The 13,133-nt window shown below is 46.4% G+C and overlaps 1 protein-coding gene across 4 annotated transcripts in view; it reads left to right on the forward strand.

The window, feature by feature from the left end:
- The first annotated feature begins 323 nt into the window (after window positions 1-323).
- Window positions 324-13,133, forward strand: part of MSL3 (MSL complex subunit 3) — a 31,807-nt gene continuing 18,997 nt past the window's right edge. For 2 of the 4 annotated variants that reach the window (XR_008995041.1, XM_036912987.2), the window contains exons 1-10: window positions 324-474; window positions 1,759-1,841; window positions 2,237-2,332; window positions 2,634-2,734; window positions 3,272-3,357; window positions 3,899-4,021; window positions 4,603-4,763; window positions 5,560-5,718; window positions 7,250-7,512; window positions 8,174-8,283. Coding sequence is in view for 3 of the 4 variants with exons in the window: in XM_036912987.2 (XP_036768882.1) it covers window positions 373-474; window positions 1,759-1,841; window positions 2,237-2,332; window positions 2,634-2,734; window positions 3,272-3,357; window positions 3,899-4,021; window positions 4,603-4,763; window positions 5,560-5,718; window positions 7,250-7,512; window positions 8,174-8,283 (1,284 nt within the window). In the remaining variant the exon portion in view is untranslated. Of the gene's footprint in view, window positions 540-1,341; window positions 1,502-1,758; window positions 1,842-2,236; window positions 2,333-2,633; window positions 2,735-3,271; window positions 3,358-3,898; window positions 4,022-4,602; window positions 4,764-5,559; window positions 5,719-7,249; window positions 7,513-8,173; window positions 8,284-8,549; window positions 9,053-13,133 lie in introns of those variants that run through there. The other 2 variants (XM_036912990.2, XM_036912991.2) reach the window with 2 other exon arrangements.

Consider the following 13,133-nt stretch of genomic DNA (forward strand, 5'->3'; position numbering starts at 1 on the left):
TCCTAAGGGCCTGCCAACCACCCAGCCGGCCAGGGCGCGCGCGCCTGGCACTTCAGCCCCCGGGAGGGCTGGAGGAGCGGCTCTAGGGGAAGACCTTGGCCTCGGAGCGGGCTCCGGGACCGCAGGAGGGGGGACCCGCGGGGACACCATCAAGCGCTGCGCGCGCGCCCGGGACCTAAGAGGTCCGGCCGCGCGCGGGGCGGGCAGAGGCGGGGCGCAGGGCGGGGCGGCTGCGGCCTCCGCCATTCCCCGCTCCCTCCCTTCCCTCCCCACCACCCCCGCTGCCGCACGCCACCTCCCCGCCCCCACCCCCCTCCCCCACCGCGCGCGCTCCGCCCGCCCCGGAGCCTCGCCCTCCGCCACGATGAGCAAATGAGCGCGAGCGAGGGCATGAAATTTAAATTCCACTCAGGGGAGAAAGTGCTGTGCTTCGAGCCTGACCCCACCAAGGCGCGAGTGCTGTACGATGCCAAGGTGCCGCCGCGGAGGGACAGGGAGGAGGCGCGGGCCGGGGGCCCCGGGACGGGAGGCGGATGCGGGCGTGGGCTGCGGCGCGGAGCAGGGAAAGCGGCGGGGCCCCGGCGCTCCATGCCCGTGGCTCCTGGGCCTGCGCGGCGCCGCGCGGACACCAGGGCGCGCTCGCGGGACGCTGTGCAAAGGAGTCGGGGCACGGGCGCTTCCGCTTCCGCCCTGCGCGCGGGGCTGCGCACGCGCCGTCGTAAACCTCGCGCGTGCGGTGTCGCAATGCTGGAACAGTAGTGTCGGTTTGTGAGCGCGACGCCAGCAAGAGCCCGGTGTCTGTGAGGCAGGCCTCTTGCCGGAGGCCACTCTGCACGAGTTAAATCTATGCTGCGCTCTCTAGCGCTGCGTGGCCTCCGGTGGAACTCCTTGACTGACCGACCCAGGTCCAAACCCATAGCGTCACAGTGCTGGTCGGCGATTCGCTACGTCGGGGCTCCATTCGAGTGTGGGTCCGATTCCTCCCGTAGGGCAAGGTTTACTCGGTGACTTCGTCCCCTAGGGCCTTGTCGCGGTTAGGTTTTCAATCCCTGAGTCGTGCCCGATCCCGTCCATCTACGTCTCTGGGGTACTGAGTCACATCTGCAAGTCCTCAGGCCTGGATGGCGGGAGGGAGTGGGCATCGCAGTCCTGGGGTGGGAGCTCACCCAGGGCCCCAGCTGCGTCTGGGTAGCTCTGCCCTCTGGGGGACTTCTCAAGGCCTCCGGGCTGTGCGTGTTGTACTTTACAGTACTGCCCTGGTAGCCCCTGTCTCTTTGCTGTGCCTTCTACCTCCTCTCACTGAATCTTCCCAGTGGTGACACGCCCCATCATTTGCCCCAGATGTTCCCTCTGGGGACACCGCTGGGAAGGATGGTGTAATCTGACAGACATCCTGACCCGGGAAGCATTGGAGCCGGGGAGACTACAACTCCCAGAGCTCTCAGTGCTGCAGCTCGCTTCTCCAGCCTGGACTCTCCTTAAACGACAAATCGGCCGGCCAGTGGCTTTCGAAGCTGCACCGTGTCTCACAGTCAGAGGCCAATCATGGGGTGGTTGGAGGGATGTTTCCTATTTTGAGGCATCCACTCAGGGGAAAAATGGAATTGAAAGGAAAAATGTTTCAACCCAGCTCTGGGTCTAAAAAAGAAAAGAATGTTTTCTTTTCTTTTAATAAAAGGTCTATGATCTAGTTTTTCCGATCCAGCTTCTAGTATTCTGGATGTTTTATCATCTGTGGACAATATTGCCTGTTTTCAGATTGTCGATGTTATTGTTGGGAAAGACGAAAAAGGCAGAAAAATCCCAGAATATCTGATCCATTTTAATGGTTGGAACAGAAGGTGAGTGTACTTGCTAAACTGAACTGAAAATTGATAATGTTTGCAGCATAGGTACATTGCAGACTTCTCTGTTAAGTTTTACAAACACTTGTAGAAAAGCTTCATTTCCTGTTTTTGCTTTTTTTATCAAACCTTGCCTATTCTGAAGAATGATTACTTTTAAGTCAATTGTATTTGGATTCTCTGTGGGAAGTTAGGGAAACCCCAGTTGCTTTTGTGTCTGAATTCCTTTTTCAGTTTGTTAGAATCTTTTTTGTGATTTTAAAATATTTAAATAGTTTTCCAAAGTTAATTATTCTGGGGCACCTCTTTCCCTGTGAGGTGCTTTTAGCATTTGTTTCATATCAAACTAAAACACTGAATTATACAATCCTTTTCCTTTTTTGTTTGATTAGCTGGGATAGATGGGCAGCTGAAGATCATGTCCTTCGTGACACAGATGAAAATCGGAGATTACAGCGTAAACTGGCAAGAAAAGCTGTAGCTCGCCTGTAAGAATTCAAAAATTGTGACATTAAGTGTTATTCAATGTGTTTCATTGTTCAGAATTTCAGAAGTCAAAATATGTTAAACATGGTTGAAGTGTATAGTGTGAGTCTGTTGTATTCTAAATAACTCCCGTGTTTTCAGCAGTTACTATGTAATATTCTGGAACTGAGATTACCACTTAGGTTCTAAGGTTCAATTGTTTCTCAAATACTTAAGAATCATTGTTTATTGTATTTTGTTTTTACCTCAAGACCCATATCATTTAATATGAAAATTTATTTCAGTCGTGTTTATCTTTTTCAGGAGACACACAGGAAGAAAGAAGAAACGCTGCAGGTTGCCTGGTGTCGACTCCGTCTTAAAAAGCCTCCCTGTTGAAGAAAAAGATGAAAATGATGAAAACTGTGAGTGCCTTGACTTCATTTTCTCTGGCTAAAAGAACTTTTACCTAGTTCTTTTATACTGCAGGATTGAAGGGGAGGATTCATTAAAATTATAGACAGGGAAACATTTTAAGCTCATTACATAAAACATTTGCCCCTTTTGTTTTTGACAAAGTAGTAAATAAGTCCATAATTAGACCTCATTAATCATGCTCACAACCACTGCCTTCTTAGCCAGTGTCTTTATACTAATGCCTCAGATTTTCTTCTTGGCACCTTCTGGGCTGTGGTCCCACTTATGAATGCAACAGGGAACTGTAGGATCCTAGGTGACTGAACACTTTCACATACATTAACTTGTCGTTTTTGCACTCATTGAAATTGGTGTTATGTTTCACAAAATAAATTTGTTCTGCAAAGTACAGTATTTGTGTTCAGCACTTCAGATATATGCAGGGCTGCAGTTTATTATTGCAGTAGGACACTTCCCCTTAAGGAATTGTAAGGGTTAGGGACGTAGCTAGTGCAGGTTTGACTGATGTGTTGTCTTTTACCTAGCAATAAGCAGTTCCACTGATGACAGCAGTGAAGAAAAGGATGAAGAAATAAGTGAAGAAAGTGATATTGAAGAAAAGACTGAAGTGGTACAAAGTTTTTATTATAAAAACTCCCTTGTATATATATTAGTGGTAAAATTATGTGGTAAAATTCACCAGTTGTAAATTATTTTGTAAAAATATATTTTTTTAGCCAAATACTGTGAAGTTGTCCTTGATATTTAAAGGAAAATAACCCTTATTTATAGTCATTGTATGACCCTGTCAGTGGCTCTTTATACCCATAAGGTGCTTTCACAAATCATAGTTATTCTCTTTCCGATCAATTGTAAGCTTTATTTTTATAATGGTGATTAATTTTTAAATGTGTATCAAAGTATGGCATCTTCTGCCTGCCTTCAGAGTTAACAAATCCCACTGGTAAACTTAAACAGGAGAAACAGAATACGCATTTGCAACGTGCCCTAAAACAAGCTAATTTTAACCCTTAACATACTTTTCTCTGGAACACGTTAGCATCATCATTGGTGTCAATGTTGAGGATTAACTGGGTTTGTTTCATAGTAAGTGCTCATGTGTTAGTCTTTCTTTGAAGATAGATGTTAAAAATGGAATTGTGGTATTGCAGAAGGAAGAACCAGAGCTGCACACAAAAAGGGAAATGGAAGAAAGAACAATAACTATAGAAATCCCTGAAGTTCTGAAGAAGAAGCTTGAGGATGATTGTTACTACATCAACAGGAGGAAACGGGTATACAGGGAGAGCACATAAAACATGGATTTCTAATACAGGTTTTGTTTAGCCATATTTTGCAGTCACAGACTCAAAACAGTTGAGAAACTTGGAGGAGTGGAATTCATATTTTAAGTTTTGTACTGAGTCAGGTTTTAAAGTTCTCTGACAATAGTGTTGTGCTATTGATTAAATTAGCGTGCAGGTAGTCTTTCCCAGCTCTGCCTGCCCATTAGAATCCTCTCGGGAGCTTTGCAACATCCTGATGCCCAGACTTCAACCAAGAGGTTGAGATGCATTTGGTCTGGTGGAAGCCAGCTGTGGACATAGTCTTGGAAGCTCCCCAGGATCACTAAGATGAAAATCACTGCTTACATTTATTTTAAAAATGAAAACTATAATCTACATGGGGATATGCTCAGTAGAAGAAAAAAGATCAGAGAGCTCAAAGCATATTTATTTAGAAGATTTTCCTATGAGCAGAATTGGCTTTATTTTTTTGAGTTTTAAGAGAGGGTAGAGACAAGATCACTGTTTCTTGAACTATGTGATTTATACAATGGGATACATATAACAGATGAATATATTTTTGTTAACAGTTAGTGAAACTTCCATGCCAGACCAACATCATAACTATTTTGGAATCCTACGTGAAGCATTTTGCTATCAATGCAGCCTTTTCAGCCCATGAGAGGCCTCGTCACCATCATGCTGTGCCACACACCAACATGAATGTGCATTATATCCCGGCAGAGAAGAAGTGAGTAGGGGGTGGAGGGCACTGCTGTCCCCTGGTTCTCTCTCTGTGTCTTAGAGAAGTGACTTCCATTTAGAACAGGTAACACTGTCTCTATTTCTGTAATTTGGAGTTTATCTAGTATATTACTCAATAATTAGCTTAATTCATTTACTAATAGTAACTAATTTCATAACAGAATACTGTCCCTTTTTCAAAATTAAGTAACTGTTCAGGCATGTAATCTGGATGCCTTGAGAGTATGCACTGCTCTAACACCAAGACCAGCTTTTTTCAGTGATACGTTGTAGGGAAATAACTTGTTTCCTTAAGAAGCACCAGAATGGGTGATGAGAATTTCACCAAGACTTGTTTACACATGGGTCTTTATTCCAGTTCAGGTAATTGTCCTCATAGTCTGCCTTGCTCATGTGACCCAGCAAGACAGCAGGAGTGGAGTCAGACAGGGAGATTGATTGTTGGAGTCGAAACAAACATGAGGAGTAGATCACTGGGCCTGCTCTCTTCAGCTCCCAGGGATCGCAGTCTGTCCCCCTTCTGCAGCACATGAATGTACTCACATATTCATGTAGCACTCATGGTGCTTAATGTATTTGTGTTCACTGTGCTAAATTAAAACTACTGGTGTGTACTTTCTACACTTTGTTACTTATTCTGATTTAATTGTTAGCATTTACAAATTCATTTCGTTCTTTATGTATGTTTAAGTTTAAAACTCTGCCTTATTAAAAATGTGAAACTTCATCATGACCTTTTGGAAAGTATTGCATCTCTAATCTTTTCTTTTTGATTCTCCTAGCGTTGACCTTTGTAAGGAGATGGTGGATGGATTAAGAATAACTTTTGATTACACTCTCCCATTGGTTTTGCTCTATCCGTATGAACAAGTACAGTATAAAAAGGTGACTTCGTCCAAATTTTTTCTTCCGATTAAAGAAAGTGCCACCAACACTAATAGGTAAGTTAGACAGCATGCAGTTGGGCCATGAGATGTCAGCAAATGATTTCTCATTTCCACCTGATGCTGTGGGGCCTGCTGGTCTGGGGGAGGGCGAAGGCTCAAAGTACCATGCTGCCGGGGTTTTCCTGGGTTAGCTAAGTCCTTTGCTTTCAGATGGCTCTGAAAGATTTTACCAAGTGAAGATTCCAGTGGCAAAACTTGGTTGGATTTTGAGCAGCTGTCGCCATCTTTCCAAAGACAGTTGGGCAAAGAGAGCACAGGCTGAGAAGGGTAGAAGATGTGGGTTTGAATTGAGTTCCCCCACGTACTGGTTGTGTGACGTGGGGAGGCTTTCTGTGCCTTTTGCTTCTGCCTCTGGACAATGGAAAGAACATCTTGTTCGGGTGGTTATTACATGAGGAAGTTCGTGACGGGCTGGCCACCTTTGGCTCTCAAGTAAAGGTTAGTTCCCTTCCGCGCCATGTCCCCACTTTGTTCCCTCACTGACCGAGCACGCCCCAGTCTCTATTTTTTGCTGGAGAGGAGGGGGGATATCCCCCAACCTTAGGTCTGTCCTTCATCTGTACACGCTGCTTCCCTGTCTCCCTCATGCTTCTCTTCCCGAGGGAGCGCTCTGTTTTCACGTCCACTCCTCCATCTCCCCTCGCCTGCATTCCAGCTGCCTTTGTCCACCACTGCCCCTGCTCTCCCTGCTCTCCCAGGGAGGGCACTGACGCTTCCCACCCGCAGCGCTCCATGCTCTGCACCAGCCCCCTTTCCCCTGCATCCCCTTCTTTCCCTTCACAGCACCTTTACCCTCATTCTCTGTCTGCCTTATGACCTCTCTTCTCAGGCTGCTGCCCTTCGCTTTGGTTTCGCCTCAGATGAGAGGTCTGTGCAGTTCATTGAGGGTCTCTCTGGATGTCCCCATGCTCTACTTCAAACCTCAAGGTTCCCAGTGTCCAGTCCAGGGTAGCCTGTGTTTCACAAGGTCGGACTGATACTTGGGGACTTTCTAGTCCTGTTGAGTAGTTACACTATGAGGAGAGAATGTAATATGCTTGTTCTCTCGAGCAGGGTCCCTCAGCCTTGCGCCTATTGATGTTTGAGCCGGATCACTCTCTGGTGGGGCCACCCTGGCCGCTGGGGGATACAGAGCAGCATCTCCAGCCTCCACCTGCTACATGCCAGGAGCACTTTCCCAGCTGTGACAACCTAAGTTGTCTCCCCACAGTACTGGTATCCCCTGGCTGAGCAAAATCACTCTCAATTGAGTACCACTGCTCTAAGACAAATATAAAGGGGGCATCACTGTCTTAATGCTAGCGTGCCTCAGAACTGTGGAGAGGATTGCAATGATTTAGTATGTCTAATTCCTCTCAGAAAACATTTGTTTTGGCACATTTGGAAGTGAGAGTGTATAACTGCCCTGGAGTGGAGTCAAGAGTATGTGTTCTATTTGGTCTAAAGGAAGACATTGAAGAACCCCTCTAAGTTTTGCAGAGATTCTGTGCACTGGGTGTATATGATGATCTCCCCTCTTCCACAGGAACCAGGAGGAGCTGTCTCCAAGCCCCCCTTTGTTGAATCCATCCACACCACAGTCCACGGAGAGTCAGCCAACCACAGGTGAACCGGCCACCCCCAAAAGGCGCAAAGCCGAGCCAGAAGCCTTGCAGTCCCTGAGGCGGTCAACACGCCACTCTGCCAACTGCGACAGGCTGTCTGAGAGCAGTGCCTCTCCTCAGCCCAAGCGCCGGCAGCAGGACACGTCCGCCAGCATGCCCAAGCTGTTCCTGCACCTGGAAAAGAGTAGGTCCATTCCGGGGCGCAGTGAGGCCATTTACTTTGTGCTTGGCCTGGGCCAGGCACTGCACTCCTGAAAGGAGTCCCAGCAGCAGGAGGGCCTAGGGGAAGAATGGGGACAAGCCCGTGGTCACACCCACATTTGCGCATTCGTCTGGAAATCCAGCTCAGGAGTTTGGCCCCCACCAAGGCCCACGAGTGGCTGCTGGGAGCAGAGCCCCCATGCCTTCAGTCCAGCAGTTGAATGCTTGGCACCAGCTGGTTTAGCTCAGTCTCATGAGTCTTTAACAGTCAGCGCCCCTCGTTCCCTACCCCTAGCCCTAATCTACCATACTAGGCAATCACTAATTACTTGCTGTCCCTATGGATGTGCTTCTACTGGGCATCAATTCATATCCTGGAATCATTACAATAAATGGCCTTTTGTCTGTGGCTTATTTCACTTAGCATAATATTTTCAAGGTTGATCATGCTGTAGCCTGTATTATACTTGTTTCTTTTCCCTTTTTTCTGGCAAATGATATTCCAGGTACTGTCTTTTACAATAGGAAAACTTTATTGTTAAAGATTAATAACTTCCCTGCTGGTTGTAATGGTCTTCTGGCATTCTTTAGTTCAGTAGCTGTGTGATGTTCAAGTGAATAATTAACATCTTTTCCTTTTTAAGAGACACCTGTGCATAGCAGATCATCCTCGCCTGTTCCTCTGACCCCTAGTAGGGAAGGGAGTACTGTGTTTGCCGGCTTTGAAGGCAGAAGAACTAATGAAATAAATGAGGTAAGTATTCGTGTTTGCTGGTCATCCACAGTGAGGCCGTCTCTGGGTGCTTAAGTCCTGTGGGAGGAAGTCGGGTTGCCTTAGAAGCGTTATGTTGCTCTTGCTGTGGGTAATAGCAAAAATGTTCACATGATCATGTTTAAATAACACTGTGTTTTTGGTTTCTAAAATGAGAATATAATTAGGCTTCCAGCCCTATGCTTAGACCCATCTTTTATCTTAAATAAGTGCACATATTGAAATATGAGTATTTCTGTTTTATAAAGCAGGCATTGGCACACTTTTTCTACAGAAGGCCAGACAGCAAGTACTTTAGACTTTGCAGACCACACTGTGTCCAGAGTATCTATCTACAAAAGCAGCCATAGACACTATGTAAATGAATGGGTGTGCTATGTTCCAATAAAACTTTATAGACACTGAATTTTGAGTATCATAAATTTTTTTTGGTATCATTAATCTACAATTACGTGAGCAACATTATGTTTACTAGACACCCCCCATCACCAAGTTCCCCCCACATACCCCATTGCAGTCACTGTCCATCAGCGTACTAAGATGCTGTAGAATCACTACCTGTCCTCTCTGTACTGTACAGCCTTCCCGTTGCCCCCCTCCCCAAAATATGCATGCTAATCATAATGCCCCCTTTGTTTTTCTTCCCCCTGATCCCACTAAACCTCCCTGGTCCCTTTCCCTTTGGTAACTGTTAGTCCATTCTTGGGTTCTGTGAGTCTGCTGCTGTTTTACTCCTTCCGTTTTTTCTTTGTTTTATACTCCACAGATGAGTGAAATCATTTGGTACTTGTCTTTCTCTGCCTGGCTTATTTCATGAGGATAATACCCTCTAGCTCCATCCATATTGTTGCAAATGGTAGGATTTGTTTTCTTCTTATGGCTGAATAATATTCCATTGTGTATATGTACCACATCTTCTTTATCCATTCATCTACTGATGGACACTTAGGTTGCTTCCATTTCTTGACTATTATAAATAGTGCTATGATAAACATAGGGGTGTATATGTCTTTTTCAGTCTGGGCTACTGCATTCGTAGGGTAAATTTCTAGGAGTGGAATTCCTGGGTGAAATGGCATTTCTATTTTGAGTTTTTTGAGGAACCTCCATACTACTTTCCAAAATGGTTGAACTAATTTACATTCCCACCAGCAGTGTAGGAGGGTTCCCCTTTCTCCACAACCTCGCCAACATTTGTTGTTGTTTGTCTTTTGGATGATGGCGATCATTACTGGTGTGAGGTGATATCTCATTGTGGTTTTAATTTGCATTTGTCTGATGACTAGCAATGTGGAGCATCTTTTCATGTGTCTGTTGGCCATCTGAATTTCTTCTTTCGAGAAATGTCTGTTCAGTTCCTCTGACCATTTTTTGATTGGATTATTCACTTTTTGTTTGTTGAGATGCGTGACCTCTTTATATATTTTGGATGTCAACTCTTTATCGGTTCTGTCATTTATGAATATATTCTCCCATACCGTAGGATGCCCGTTTGTTCTATTGGTGGAGTTCTTTGCTGTACGGAAGCTTTTCAGTTTCATGTAGTCCCAGTTGTTCACTTTTGCTTTTGTTTCCCTTGCCCAGGGAGATATGTTCATGAAGAAGTTGCTCATGTTTATGTCTAAGAGATTTTTGCCTATGTTTTTTTCTAAGAGTTTTATGGTTTCATGGCTTACATTCAGGTATTATCCATTTCGAATTTACTTTTGTGTATGGGGTTAGACAATGATCCAGTTTCATTCTCTTACATGTAGCTGTCCAGTTTTGCCAATACCAGGTTTTGAAGAGGCTGAGTATCATAAATTTTTATGTGTTTCAAGATACTGTTCTTCTTTTGGTGTTTTTAGAACCATTTAAAAATATAAAGTCCAGACAAGATATAATACCCATTCTCCTTAAAGTTTTCCAAAAATAGAAGAGGAGGGAATACTCCCAAACTCATTCTATGAGGCCAGCATTACTCTAATACCAAAACCAGACAAAGACACCACAAAAAAAAGAAAACTACAGACAGATATCCCTGATGAACATAGATCCAAAAATACTCAGCAAAACATTAGCAAACCAAATTCAAAAACACATCAAGAGGATCATACACCATGACCAACTGGGATTCATCCCAGGGATGCAAGGATGGTACAACATTCGAAAATCCATCAACATCATCCACCACATCAACAAAAAGAAGGACAAAACCACATGATCATGTCCATAGATGCTGAAAAAGCATTTGACAAAATTCAACATACATTCATGATAAAAACTCTCAACAAAATGGGTATAGAGGGCAAGTAGCCAAGCATAATAAAGGCCATATATGACAAACCCACAGCCAACATCATACGTAACAGCAAGAAGCTGAAAGCTTTTCCTCTAAGATCAGGAACAAGACAAGGATGCCCACTCTCGCCACTTTTATTCAACATAGTACTGGAGGTCCTAGCCATGGCAATCAGACAAAACAAAGAAATAAAAGGCATCCAGACTGGTAAGGAAGAAGTTAAACTGTCCCTGTTTGGAGGTGACATGATATTGTACATAAAAACCCTAAAGAATCCACTCCAACACTACTAGAACTAATATCTGAATTCAGCAAAGTTGTGGGATACAAAATTAATACACAGAAATCTGTTGCATTCCTATACATTAACGATGAACTAGCAGAAGGAAAAATCAGGAAAACAATTCCATTCACAATTGCATCAAAAAGAATAAAATAACTAGGAATAGAGGAGGAGCCAATATGGCAGCGTGAGTAGTTCAGCAGAAATCTCCTCCCAAAAACATATATATTTTTGAAAATACAGCAAATACAACTATTCCTAAAAGAGACACCAGTGGATACAGTACAACAGCCAGGCTACATCTACATCTGCAAGAACTCAGCATCACACGAAGGGGGTAAGATATAAGCCACGGCCCAGCGGGAGGCGAACGCCCCCATATCCCAGACCCCGGCAGGAAGAAAGGAGTCAGAGCGGGGAGGGAGGGAAAGCCCAGGACTGCTAAACAACCAGCTCTAGAAAGCCGCACCAGGAGTGCAGACGGTGCACGGGGTGCTGGATACTAGAGAAACGGAAAAGCAAAACCTGCAAGCAGGTCACTGCAAATGGCGCCCTTGAGACAAAAGAAAACCGAGTGCTTTTTCCAAGTCTTAAAGGGACAGGGACCTCACAACTGGACAAAGTCATTCCAACACAAGCACCCCAGCATCTGGGAATCTGGGGAACTCAGGCGACCTAACCCCCTGGGCGGCAGCGCAGCTCTGAAGCCCCTCATGACAATAAGCAGCCTGCCAGTCATTCCCCCAACCTGCGCAGACCCCGACACACTGGCCCAGTAGTGGGAGAGCGGCAGCACACGCCGGGGGAGGTGGCACCAGGGGGGCCCTGGAGCGGCCTGAGTGAGCCTGCGGCGGCAGCGGCCAAGTGGCCCCGGGTCGACCCACAAGGGCCAGCGGTGGTGGGGGCGAGAGTGGCTTGCGCAAGCCGGCGGCGGTGACACCTGAGCGGCCTCGGACTGGCCCTAGTGGGCCAACAGCAGCGGTGACAGAGCGGCCCACATGAGCCCGCGGTGGCGGTGACGGAGGGGGCCGGGAGCAGCCTGCGCAAGCACACGGCGGCAGCACCAGAGGGGCTGGGAACGGCCGGCGCGAGCCTGTGGTGGCGGCCACCTAGTGGTGCAGGAGTGGCCCGCGCACACTGGCAGAGGCAGCACCAGAGGGTCCGGGAGCGGCCTGCGCGAGTCCGTGGGGGTACCGCCAGAGGGAACTGAGAGCAGCCCATGTGTGCCGGCGGTGGTGGGGGCAAGGGGCCCAGGAGAGGCCTGCAGGAGCCGGCAGCAGCAGTGGAGGAGCAGCCCAGGAGCATCCGCACCAGGAGCAGCTGCGCCCCCAGCAGCCACTCAGCCGGGCGCAACAACACCCAGGCCAGACACAAAGGCCGCTGTTCACACACAGCTGCCCGGCAGGGGCACCGCTTTCACGGGAGAGCGAACCCGGTGTGTGTGCCACTCCCCACAGGACTCTGCACTACTCTGACGGAGACCCCGCCCACAGCAGCTTAGAGGATTAATCCGGAAGCTGCTCCAGGAGTGCGGGTAACCAACACAGGCAGTGGAGAAGGGCAAGGTGACCAGCAAGAAGGAAAGACTTTGTTCTCCCAGCTGACACATGCGCTACTGGCCTACAGATACCTCTATCACCATGAAAAGGCAGAAGAATTTAGTCCAGGCCAAAATAGTCCAGACAACTCCTGAGAGAGGGACGGGGAATATAGACCTAGTCAAACTCCCAGAAAAAGAATTTAAAATAAAGGTCAAAACCATGCTGATGGATATTCAGAGAAATATGCAAGAGCTAAGGGATGAAGTCCGGAGGGAGATTAAAAAAATGAAACAATCTCTGGAAGAACTTAAGAGTAGACTGGATGGGGTACAAGAGGCAGTTAATGGAATAGAAATCAGAGAACAGAAACACAGAGAAGCTGACACAGAGAGAGAGAAAAGGATCTCCAGGAATGAAAGAATATTAAGAGAAATGTGTGGCCAATCCAAACAAACAATATTCGCATTATAGGGGTACCAGAAGAAGAAGAGAGAGAGAAAAAGGGATAGAAAGTGTATTTGAAGAAATAAGTGCTGAAAACTTCCCCAAACTGGGGGAGGAAATAATTCTTCAGATCACGAAAGCACACCGAACTCCCAACAGGGGGGACACAAAGAGGACAACACTAAGACATAATAATTAAAATGGCAAAGATCAAGGACAAGGACAGAGTATTAAAGGCAGCTAGAGAGAGAGGAGAAAGGTCACCTACAAAGGAAAACCCATC

This window comes from Manis pentadactyla, chromosome X (genome assembly GCF_030020395.1).
Source record: "Manis pentadactyla isolate mManPen7 chromosome X, mManPen7.hap1, whole genome shotgun sequence".
NCBI lineage: Eukaryota > Metazoa > Chordata > Mammalia > Pholidota > Manidae > Manis > Manis pentadactyla.